Source organism: Dromiciops gliroides, chromosome 3 (genome assembly GCF_019393635.1).
Source record: "Dromiciops gliroides isolate mDroGli1 chromosome 3, mDroGli1.pri, whole genome shotgun sequence".
In the NCBI taxonomy this organism is placed as follows: Eukaryota; Metazoa; Chordata; class Mammalia; order Microbiotheria; family Microbiotheriidae; genus Dromiciops; species Dromiciops gliroides.
In genome coordinates this window covers 489,583,422-489,595,443 of record NC_057863.1, presented here as the reverse complement: position 1 = coordinate 489,595,443, position 12,022 = coordinate 489,583,422, and the positions used below count along the sequence as shown (strand labels likewise).

Genomic DNA, 12,022 nt, shown 5'->3' with positions numbered 1-12,022 from the left:
TAGACTGTCCTAAACAGATCATTATGAGGGAATGGTATAAAAGAGCAAGAGAAGAAATCTTTCATTGTATCCTAATATAAAATAACAACTTACTTTGGGAGAAGAATTCCTGAAACATAAGTGGCTTTCTATCTTCAATTTTATTTTCATTACCTTTTGACCGAACCCAAGAGAAAAAAATTAGCCAAGAGCCTCCTGAATGAAGCTGGAAATGATAGTGAACTTGACAAAAATTAGAGCAATTTCCGAATTTCCAGTCATCCAAATTTTCTCCCCTCAGTTTAATAAGCAACTGCAATATGTGGTTAAAACTGGACTCAGTGCTTAAATATTTCCTAATCTTGCTTTTTAAAAATGCTCTTTCAAGCTTTTTAGTTTCCCATCTCATGGTACCACTTCATGCCCCATCCCCAACCCACAGCTTATTATCTGATAAATATGGAATGTGTGGATATGTGGCATTTTCACAGAAAGCCCAGAACCTCAGAAAAGTTTAGCAAATGCAGACATACTTCAACAAGTCGCCAGGCTTCACTGATGATGGCATACTGGATTCGGTTGAGAATAAACCCATCGATCTCCTTCATTATTTTGACAGGTGACTGACCAATTTTCTTCATTAGAGCATATGTTTTCTCCATTGTTGAAGGATCTGTCTCTGGATGTGGGACCAGTTCAACCAATGGGACGTAATATGGTGGATTTACCTTGACATAAGGAAAAAAAATAATAAGAAACAGGAAGAGTCAGAAAAAGTATTTTGGAAGCACAGAATACAACTTTCTTGCTGTTGTTTTTAAAGCACAAAAAGAAAAATTCTCTAATCCTCAGTAACAATGTTAATTCAATAACAGTGGGAATTTCTCTTCCTTGGAAAGGAATGGCTTCTTTAGCATTAGCAGTCAATGGCAAACTATCTAGGAAACAAATTAACTAATAAAGAATAAAACGTCTTTAGAAGTTGTAGTATCTTGAGTACAGAATTTCAATGTTTTGACAACTAACCTTATTGCTTCCATTCTTATATGACTTAAGTTACAAAGCACTTTCACATTATCTCATACAAGTATGATAAGTAATGCCATGAAGTACATAGTCCAGATATTATTAGCCTCATTTTGCAGATAAGGAAACTGAGGGTTGGAGATGTCATTGTAACTAGACCCAAAATCATCTTACTGGTAAGTGGAAGAGCCAGAGCTTCTGATTACAAATCCATTGAGTGCTCTTTCCACTAAACCATGCAATGGTGCATATAACATGGAGTTATGAACATGAATTTAGGAGAAACAGTCTAATTCTAGGGGCAGTTTCTTGATTCTAGAGTTGTAGTTCCCCAATTCCTTTCACTAATGGGCCTTTCTGATACGCTGGCCAAACTTTGTAGGTTTGCTTCCAATTTTTAGCGTATATTTCCTTCCATTCCCACAACTTCATTGGTTTCATGATAATTCCAGATTCCTGCTATTCTGGTCTTTCTCCCCTCACTAAAAACAAAAAACTTATCAATAAAAATTTTCTGTTTATACTACTATGATAGTTTTTTTAATTTCTCTATCCATTCCCTCAACCTTTATTCTCTCAGCCTATAACATCACTTTCTAGCCCTAAATGTTTCCACATAAACAAATGAACTCCACTTTTGTCATAAGAATGGGGGGAAGAGAATAAACATTTATATAGCACCTACCATGTGCCAGGCACTATGCTAAGTGCATTTTACAAATATTATTGCATTCAATCCTCACAACAACCCTGGGAGATAGGTGCTATTATTATCCCCATTTTACCAGTGAAGCAACTGAAGCAAACAGAGGCTCAGTGACTTGCTTAGGGTCACACAGCTAATAAATGTCTATGGCCACATTTGAATTCAGGTTTTCCTGATTCTAGGCCCAACTCACTATCCCATGTACAACCTACCTGTCCCCCATCCCCCCATAAGAGACCTCTCTATCTTAGAGCCTTTACCAAGGAAAAAACACTATCTAGTAATCATGTGGCCTCTGAAATACAGAGAGGGCCCCAAATGGAAAGGGGACTTTGTAGTAGAAAGCACTCACAATTTTTCTCCCCCTCTTTCTTCCTTCCCCAACTGTCACCCTTTCCCCATCTCTTCCAAAAATTGTTTCCGTGATAGCTCTTCAGAACCCAAGATTATAGATTTTGAAGTTCAACTTAGGAAAAACTGTTCTAAATAATCTTCACAGAATTATGCAGTGTCAAAATAAATCTTTTTATAGAACTGGGCCTAAACATTGTGATAGTAAGAAGTTCATAATAATTCATATTTTCTAATGCTTTTTTTTTCTTTTTCTTTTTTTTAGTGAGGCAGTTGGGGTTAAGGGACTTGCCCAGGGTCACACAGCTAGTAAGTGTTAAGTGTCTGAGGCCGTATTTGAACTCAGGTACTCCTGACTCCAGGGCCAGTGCTTTATCTACTGCGCCACCTAGCTGCCCCTTTTCTAATGCTTTTGAGTTTACAAAACACTTGCCTCACTAGCACCCTGTGAGGTATGTAAAAAAGGTATGATTGTTTCCATTTTCCCCAGGAGGAAAGTGAAGTTCAGAGAGGCTCATGAAAGGCCACATAGCTACTGTCTCAGTGAAGACTTGATAGGACCATAGCAGTTATAGCTGGAAGGGATCTTAGGGATTATCAGGCCTGGCTCCTTTCTTTTACAGATAAGGAAACTGAGAATCAACAAGGTCATCACAAAAGATAAACATTAGCTGATCTGGCCTTTCAAGGTGGATCCCCTGATTTTTTTTTTTTGTGAGGCAATTGGGGTTAAGTGACTTGCCCAGGGTCACACAGCCAGTAAGTGTTAAGTGTGTGAGGCCAGACTTGAACTCAGGTCCTCCTGACTCCAGGGCTGGTGCTCTATCCACTGCACCACCTAGCTGCCCCGATCCCCTGATTTTAAATCCAGTGATCTTTGGGCTTTAAGACCAGTACTCTTTCCATAAAGCTGTAATAATCCTTTTAAAAATTTTATTGACAATACTTTTTAAAAAAATATCATCCCATTCTCAAATTACATCTTCTCTTCTTCCCTCTGACCCCTCCCCAAACTCAAAACAAACTATCACTTTTTTTCTTTTTCTTTTTTTTTTTTGGGGGGGGGGGGGGTGGGCAGGGCAATGAGGGTTAAGTGACTTGCTCCAGGTCACACAGCTAGTAAGTGTCAAGTGTCTGAGTCCGAATTTGAACTCAGGTCCTCCTGAGTCCAGGGCCAGTGCTTTATCCACTGAGCCACCTAGCTGCCCCCATCAAGCTATCACTTTTAACAAAGAATAAAAAATAAAGAGAAAAAAAAGCAGTTTGGCAAAAATTAACCACCATATCAACAGAGTCTAACAGTGCATGCAATATTCCATATTCACCTTCCCCTACCCAATAAATAAAGAAAGCAAGGTACATTTCCTTATATCTTCTCCTGAGTCAACCCTTGGTTGACCCTTTTCTATTTTTTTCATCATATTCAGCTTTTTATTGAAAAACCTAAAGAGGAAAAGGTGAGAGGAATAAAATCGAAGGCCACTTATAATACAAATAGAGTCCATGGACACTGCCTTCCACCTGTGCAGATGATGTCCTCTTTTCAAATTTCAGCCTCGCTGAGTACATCATGGCTCTCAGTTGACTCAGACTCTTGGCACCAATATCTTGGCAGGAGTGCTGGATGCCAGCAATCAAGGAGGAAACAATGTGGATGTAGACTCTGTCTTGCATGGCTCTGGAAACCCCTTGAGCCATTTTGATTTTGTCTGCTTCAGTGAAGTAGTGGTTCTGCCTGTCAAGGTTCTTGTCCATGGCATCAAGGGAGCCTGTCACAGAAGTACTTGCCTGGGGCCTTTGTGGAGGCCACCATCCCTGTGGAAGCTCCAAAGGCAAAGGCTTTGGTGATGTGGCCCATATTCTGGATGTCACCATCAGCAATGATGGGGACACTGAAGTGCCATGCATATTCTGAGACTTTATATGCAGCTATCACCTGGGGTCAACTGCATGCCAGAACTTCCTGTTTAATGCAGATGGAGCCACTGACCACACCAACCTACAAGATATCCACTCCAATATCAATGAGGTTTTTTGCCTGTGCAGCTATTACCACATTGCCACCAATAACCTGGAGGGTTTTTTATTTCTCCTTGATGTACCTGATTATGTTAATTTGGAAAATGGAGTTTCCTTGGAAAAAGTCCAAATCAACACCAGCCTTGGCCAGCAAGTTAAGCCAATACTTGTCATCCTCATAGGTGCCAATGGCTGCCCTGAACAGCTGTTTCTTGGTATCCTTAGATGCCAGGGGGCAGCCCTGATTTTTATTCAGGCAATGCAGGCAATGATGGCTACTAACTCATCATCCTCATTCACCATGGGTAGCTTCCCTTTCTTACTGTACTGCCGAATATCATTGGCTTCTTTTAGTGTGACTCCTGAAAGAGCCATTACTAGATCCTGGTCATGATCTCTCTCAGGAAATGGTCATGTTCTTCCTCCTTGAGAAAGTCCATGTCTTGAGAGAAGATGATTCCAATTAAGTGGCTTCCCATCTTGCCATTGTCTGTGATTGGGATTCCACAGAAGCCATGCCTTGCATTGACTTCAAACACATCTCTGACTTGATCTTTGTGGCTCAGCACCATGGAGTCAGTGACGAAACCCTACTCATATTTCTTCACTTTGTGCACTTCATTGGCCTAGAATTCTGAGGTGCAATTGTGATGAATAAAACTGATACTGCCTGTGAAGATAACGGCAATGGTCAGCCCAGGCCCAGTGACTATGTCCATTAGGGATGAAATAAGCAGGGTCTTCAGGGTTATCTACTTGGTAAGTGCAGAAGTTAGTTCTACTTGATCTGCTGTGAAGTCTATATAGCCCAGGAGGATGAAGAAGTCATTGTATGTGATCCCACCCCTGCAGTTGAAGAGTGGCTACACTGTGGGCCCATACTCTGGAACGTAACAAGTACTGAAGCTGATGAGATGGTCTGTCATGGTGGGGATAGGACCCAGGAGCCAGGGAGTAGGAGGTGGCCTGGGCTGGGAAGAAATCTTGGTTGAGCCACATGGAGTTGATGCTCCTCCTACAGAGCTACCATGATTCTTTTCAATAATTAATGCTCTATATCTTGGAAGGTGACAATTAATAGTATCTAATTTCCATTAATTAACAAGAAGCACCCACTTTAAAGATGTTTGCCAAACAAGCAACAAATGACTCACCTCCTAGAACTTTTATAACGCATTTAATCTAGCCCTCAGAACTTTCAAACTATTTACAAAAAAAGTGAAATTCTATTCTATATTAAACACACACACACATACACACACACACACACAAACTGAGTAATCCTTAATGACTAACACAATGATTGACAGAGGATATGAGACAGAGATGGACTTGCGACTTCATTGGGACATAGGAGGGACTTAATAAATGCTTCATTGATTAACTGGCTGATCAATGAGCAAAAAATCAATAAATCAACAAACATCTGTTAAGAGACTACTATGTGGCAGCTAGGTGGCACAGTGGATAGAGCACTGGCCCTGGATTCAGGAGGACCTGAGTTCAAATCCAGCCTCAGACACTTAACATGTACTAGCTGTGTGACCCTGGGCAAGTCACTTAACCCCAACTGCCCCACAAAAAAAAAAAAAAAAAGAAGAGACTACTATGTGCCAGACACCAAGCTAAGGGCTGAGTATATAAAAAGAGGCAAAAAACAGCCCATTCCCCTAAGGAGCTCATGGTTTAATGGGCGTAACCACAAACAAATATGTACAAACAAGCTATATAGGGAATAAATAGGAACTAATTAAAAGAGGGAAGGCACTAGAATTAAGAGGTTGGGAAAGGTTTCCTGTAGAAGATGGGATTTTAATTAATACTAGAATCCAGGGAAGCCAGTAGGCAGATATGAGAAAGCATTCCAGACATAGGGAATGGCTGAACAAGTTATGCTTATATGAATGTAATGGAATACTATTGTCCTGTAAGAAACGATGAGCAGGAGGAGTTCAGAACAACCTGTAAAGACTTAAGTGGACTGATGCTAAGTGAAGTGATCAGAACCAGGAATACATTGTACACAGTAACAGAAACTTTGTGCTATGATCAACTGTGATAGACCTAAGTCTTAGCAAAACAATGATCCAAGATAATTCCAAAGGACTCATGATGGAAAATGCTCTCTACATCCAGAAAAAAGAACTGTGGAATATGGATGCAGATTGAACCATACTGTTTCTACTTTTTTTTTTCTTTTTTGAGGTTTTTTCACTTTTGTTCTGATTCTTCTTTTACAACATGACTAATGCAGAAATACGTTTAAGGTAATTGTACATATATAACCTATATCAGATTGCTTTCTGTCTTAGGGAAGGGGGAGGGAAGGGAAGGGAAGGGAGGAGAAAAATTTGAAAGTCGAAATCTTATAAAAAGAAATGTTGAAAACTATCTTTACATGTAACTGGAAAATAATAAAATACTTTTATGATTCAAAAAAAAGAAAACCCCAAATGGGGTCAAGAAGAATTGGACCCGACTGAAATGGCTCAACAACCATGATGTCTTGTATAATAACTTCATGCCTAAGACCATACTACCTCTCTGACATACCCTTCATTTTTGTAGTAAGAATTAGCATAGAGTGAAAATTCACCAAAAGTATTAACCTAGGCTTCTGTCTTATAACTGGAAATCCCAAGGAGGACCAAACTCTAGAGACTATCCAATTAGAGAACAAAGAAGAGGAACCTCAGTTAAGAAAAGGCTCTTTCCTCAAAGTCTGAAAACAGTTGTATGAAACTTGGGATATTTTCAGAAAAAAATAGTATGAATGGTGGTTAGTTCCTCAAGCCATCCCCTTGCAGTCAATTTATTTTATTATGTATGATCCATACTAAACAGTGTACCAAACCTAATCACCATAAATTGTAAGGGTAAGAAGGCCACATTGGTTGGGTCAGAAAGTACACATCTCATTCTGCAACTTGAGTCCATCACCTCTCTATGAAGAGGTGGGTAGCAGACTTCATCACTGTGGTTCATCATTGCATTAATCAGAGTTCTTAAGTCATTTCAAACCTGTCTGTTTTTCCACTGTCAACAAATATTTCTTTAGTGCTTACTATGTGCCAGCTGTTGTTGAGTCATTTTAGTTGTGTCCAACTCTGTGACCCCATTTTGGGGGTTTTCTTGGCAAAGATACTGGAGTGGTTTGTCTTTTACTTCTCCAGTTCATTTTACAGATGAGGAACTTAGGCAAACAGGGTTAAGTGACTTGCTCAAGGTCACACAGTTAGTAAATGTCTAAGGCCAGATTTGAACTCAGGTCCTTCTGACTCATTGTCCCTGCTCTAAAGGAACTCATATGCTAATGAAGGAGACAACATACAAATAACTATGTAGATACAAGAGATATAGAGAGAGTAGGTGGAGGATTAATTTGAGAGTAGAAGGCACTAGGAATTGAGGGGACACAGAAAGGACACTTTTCTGGAGAGATGGGGGCTTCAAGTTGACTCTTGAAGGAAGCCAGGGAAACTAGAAAACAAGGTGAAGAGGCAGAACACTTCATGCATGAAGGACTACCAGTGCAAAGGCACAAGGATGGAAGGAGGAATGTCCAGTTGGAGGAACTACACGTAGGCCAATGTACCTATATCATAGAATGAAAGAAAGGAAGTAAAGTGTAAGGAGACTAGAAAGTTGGGAGGGGCCAAGTTATAAAGAGCTGTAAATAACAGAGATGTTTAAATTTGACCCTGATAGTATAGGGTGTATATATAATAATATATAAGTATATAATAGGGACACTGGCACACACTGGCCAGGGGAAAGTGGGAGTGACACAAGCAGCTTGAGACTTTAGAAAAAGTCTCTTGACAATTGAGTAGAGGATGGATTGGCATGCATAGAGACCTGAGGCAGGGAAACTGCTCTGCAATAATCCAGCTGGGAGGATGTAATGAATTCCCTATAACTTGAAACTGTTTAAGCCAGGCTGGGTAGCTACTTGCCAGGTTTGATATAGACAGTCTTCTTTCTTAGGCATGGGCTGGATTAAATGAGTTCTGAGGTTCCTTGCCAGTCCTTTATTATATGATTCTATATATAAAGTTTCATAGCTGCAATATATGAAAGATTCTTCAATGATAAGCAGAATTTGAAAATTAGGCTGGAACACAATTACAGAAGAACTTAGGATTCTATTAGCTCATAGACACTAACTGATTTATTCCCCTTAAACCATGATGAAATCACCAACAAGAAGCAAAACCCTAGGGAGGCTATTTCAATAACAATTTAGTATTTCCTAATTTGTGTAGGAGTGTGAATTAAGATACTTAGCTACAAGAACACTAGCTACCAGCTTAGTCTAAAATGCAAATATTGCAGCCCAGTGATTTTGCCACTTCAGTGGAGTCGATGTTTTCAAGAATTAGATTAGTTTCTTTTTTTTTTTAACAATATGTCATTTACTATAAACAATAAAGTAATCTCAATACTAAAAAATACATACACAAAATTAGGGGTTAACAAAACTGGAGAGACTACAGAGAAAATGAGATGCTCAAAGTGGGTACCAGAACAACCAAAAGCCATACCTATCCACAGAGGAAAAAATAATAGTGCTTTACAATTCACAAAGCACATTCCTTACAATCACCCTGTGAGGTAAGTAATTCAAGTAACGTTATTTCTGTTTCCCAGATCAGGAAACTGAGGCCCTGAGAAGTTGAATAATTTGCCCAAAATATATCTTTTGTAGGTATGGGAAAACTTGTGATAAGAACTTCATTTACTTATGTGGATTGCAACATGTTCATAATTTATAGTCTTAGATTGCTGCATGATGCAGCTCACACAGAGGTTAAATGACTTGCTTGTGGTTATGAAGAAGCAGTGTTTATTAAGCACCTACTATTTGCCAGGCACAATGCTAGGAGTCTAGGATAGGGGGCAGCTAGGTGGTGCAGTGGATAAAGCATTGACCCTGGATTCAGGAGGACCTGAGTTCAAATCCGGCCTCAGACACTTGACACTTACTAGCTGGGTGACCCTGGGCAAGTCACTTAACCCTCACTGCCCTTTGGGAAAAAAAAAAAGAGTCTAGTATACAAAGAGAGGTGAAAGACAGGCCCTCTGAAAAAGATGGCTTAGAAGTTCAGCAGGAGGGGTCTGCTGTACTGGGGTGGGAGTGGAGCCAGCTGCTGCTCTGACACAGATCCAGCCTCAGGCCACGCCAGAGAAAGAGACTTCAGAAGCCTCTGAATCTGCTGTAGTTGCAGCTAACTCAGCTCACAGTCTGGTGAGAGGGTCAAGCAGTTGGCCAAGGGGAGATTATAGGGGTCTCTGCTGGCACTGAGGTGGAACTCTGACTTTTTCCCCGGGCTCATATACAGGACACAGTCTTGGGTGGTGGTCCCAGATGGGGAAGGGGCTCGGGCACACCCTAGCTTGTAATCAAAGTAAACCAGATTTGTTTTTCAGGTTAACGAGCAAGCAGCCAGAACACAGGCCAGGTGAGTGGTGAACGTGCCTCTCCTTAAATCTTACCACCTTGGACCCCCTGAAGCTTGGGACAGTGCATCCAGGAAGCAGTGCCCTACTTTAAGAAGGAGTCGGGGCAGCTAGGCCCTGGAGTCAGGAGGACCTAAGTTCAAATCCGGCCACAGACACTTAACACTTACTAGCTGTGTGACCCTGGGCAAGTCACTTAACCCCAATTGCCTTAAAAAAAAAAAGAGTCAAAAGTCAAGCAAGATGAGAAGATAGAAAAAAGGTACAGACCACAGAAAGTTTCTTTAGTGACAAGGAAGATCAAGATACACCCTCAGAAGAGGATAGCAACATCAGGGCTCCTACATCCAAAGCTTCCAAGAAAAATGTGAATTGGCCTCAGGCCATAGAGGTGCTCAAAGAGGACACGGAAGATAAAGTAAGAGAGGTGGAAGAAAAAATGAGAGTGATGCAGGAAAGTCATAAAAAAAAAAGTCAACAGCTTGAAAAGCCAAATGGAAAAGCTTTCTGAAGAAAATAATTGCCTAAAAATTAGGATTCAACAAGACACAATAGAATAAACCCAAATGAATAAAAAAAAAAAATAGAGGGCAATGTGAATTATCTTCTTGGAAAAAGAGCTGACCTGGAAAATAAAGGATTGCACTGGGGGAGGTAGAATAGGGTGAAATCTCACATGAAAGAAGTAGGAAAGGGCTTATGGAGTGGGGGGACAGATGGGGGAGGAGTGAGGCAGTGAATGAGCCTTACACTCATAAGAATTGACTCAAAGACCTTACTCTCATCAGAGTTGGCTCAAGGAGGGAATAACATACGCACTCAATTGGGTGGAGTAATCTATCTAACCCCGAAAGAAAGTGGGAGGGGAAGGGGATAAGGAGGGAGGGGTAAAATAAGGGAGGGCAGAGTGTGGGAGGGGGCAGTGAGAAGCAAAACACTTTTGAGGAAGGATAGGGTAAAAGAAGATAGAAAATAGAGTAAATAACACGGGGAGGGAATGGAATGGAGGGAAACAGTTAACAATAGTAACTGTGAAAAAAATTTTGAAGTAGAGGCAAGAGTAATGTAAGATGATGATGATGTTGATTGATTGATGGATTAATGATGATTGGAGGAAGATGAGGCTTGATTGATGAGGATTGATGATGATGACAAAACATATGGTACTTAATTTCCTGGGCTATTATGAAGAAAATTCTTGGTCAGGTACAAGGTACTATATAAATGTTATCTATTATTGTTGTTACAATAATCAACCTCATGGGTTTATTGTAAGGTAATCTCTCTTTAAAGTACTATATAAATGTAGTTTACTGTAAAAAATGATGAGCAGAATACTATCTGAAAGACCTGGAAAGACCTGCATGAACTGATGCAAAGTGAAATGTACTATATACAAAATAACAGCAATATTGTGAGATGATCTGCTATGAATGACTTCATTATTTTCAGCAATGCAGTGATCCAAGACAACTCTGAAGGTCTTATGAAAAATTCAAACCATCTATAGAGAAAGAACTGATGGTATTTGAATACAGATTGAAGCATATTTCTTTTTTGTTAGTTCCTTTCTCTAAAGTTTTATTTTTGTCTGTTTTCTTTCACAACCTGGCTAATGTGGAAATGTTTTTCATGACTACTCATGTATAGCTTATATGGAATTTCTTGAGTTCTTGAGAAGGGAAGGAGGGAGGAAGATAATTTGGAACTCAAAGTTTTTTTTTAAATTGATGTCAAAATTTGGATTTTACATGTAATTGAGGGGGGCAGCTAGGTGGCGCAGTGGATAGAGCACTGGCCCTGGATTCAGGAGGACCTGAGTTCAAATCCGGCCTCAGACACTTGACACTTACTAGCTGTGTGACCCTGGGCAAGTCACTTAACCCTCATTGCCCTGCAAAAAAACAACAACAACAACAAAACATGTAATTTAGGAAAATAAAATTCTAAATATAAATATAAAAAAAAAATAAAGATATAAAAGACAGGCCCTCCTCTCAAGAAGCTTACAATCTAATGGAAATGACAACATGAAAACAATTATGTACAAACGAGATATATACAAGAAAAATCAGAGAAACAGGATTTGAACTTGGGTCTCTCCATACCACCTCCTTTATAAGGCCTTTCCTATACCCCTTAGTCATAAGTTCCCTCCCCACAGTTACTTTGGTTATAGTTTGTACATATTTTATATTTACTTATATTTTATATGTTATTTACCCTCAATAGAATGCAGTCCCTGCAAGGGCAGAAACTTTAGTCCGTATATTCCCAATGCCTAGCACATAGTAGGCTAACACATAGTAGGGTCACATAGCTCATAAACAATCAAGCAAGGGCTTAAGTCCAGCCATGTTGGGTTTTTTTTTAATTTTTGTTTGTTTGTTTGTTTGTTTGCGGGGCAATGAGGGTTAAGTGATTTGCCCAGAATCACACAGCTAGTGTCAAGTGTCTGAGGCTGGATTTGGACTCAAGTCC

At 39.9% G+C, this 12,022-nt stretch overlaps 1 protein-coding gene and 1 pseudogene across 1 annotated transcript in view; both read right to left on the bottom strand.

Annotated features, from left to right (window-relative positions):
* CRYL1 (crystallin lambda 1) overlaps positions 1 to 12,022 on the bottom strand; it is a 178,598-nt gene that overhangs the window by 50,972 nt on the left and 115,604 nt on the right. Inside the window, exon 5 of the mRNA XM_043997794.1 lies at positions 513 to 707. Within this exon, the coding sequence (XP_043853729.1) occupies positions 513 to 707 (195 nt within the window). The remainder of the gene's footprint in view (positions 1 to 512; positions 708 to 12,022) is intronic.
* LOC122746161 lies at positions 3,506 to 5,007 on the bottom strand (annotated as a pseudogene).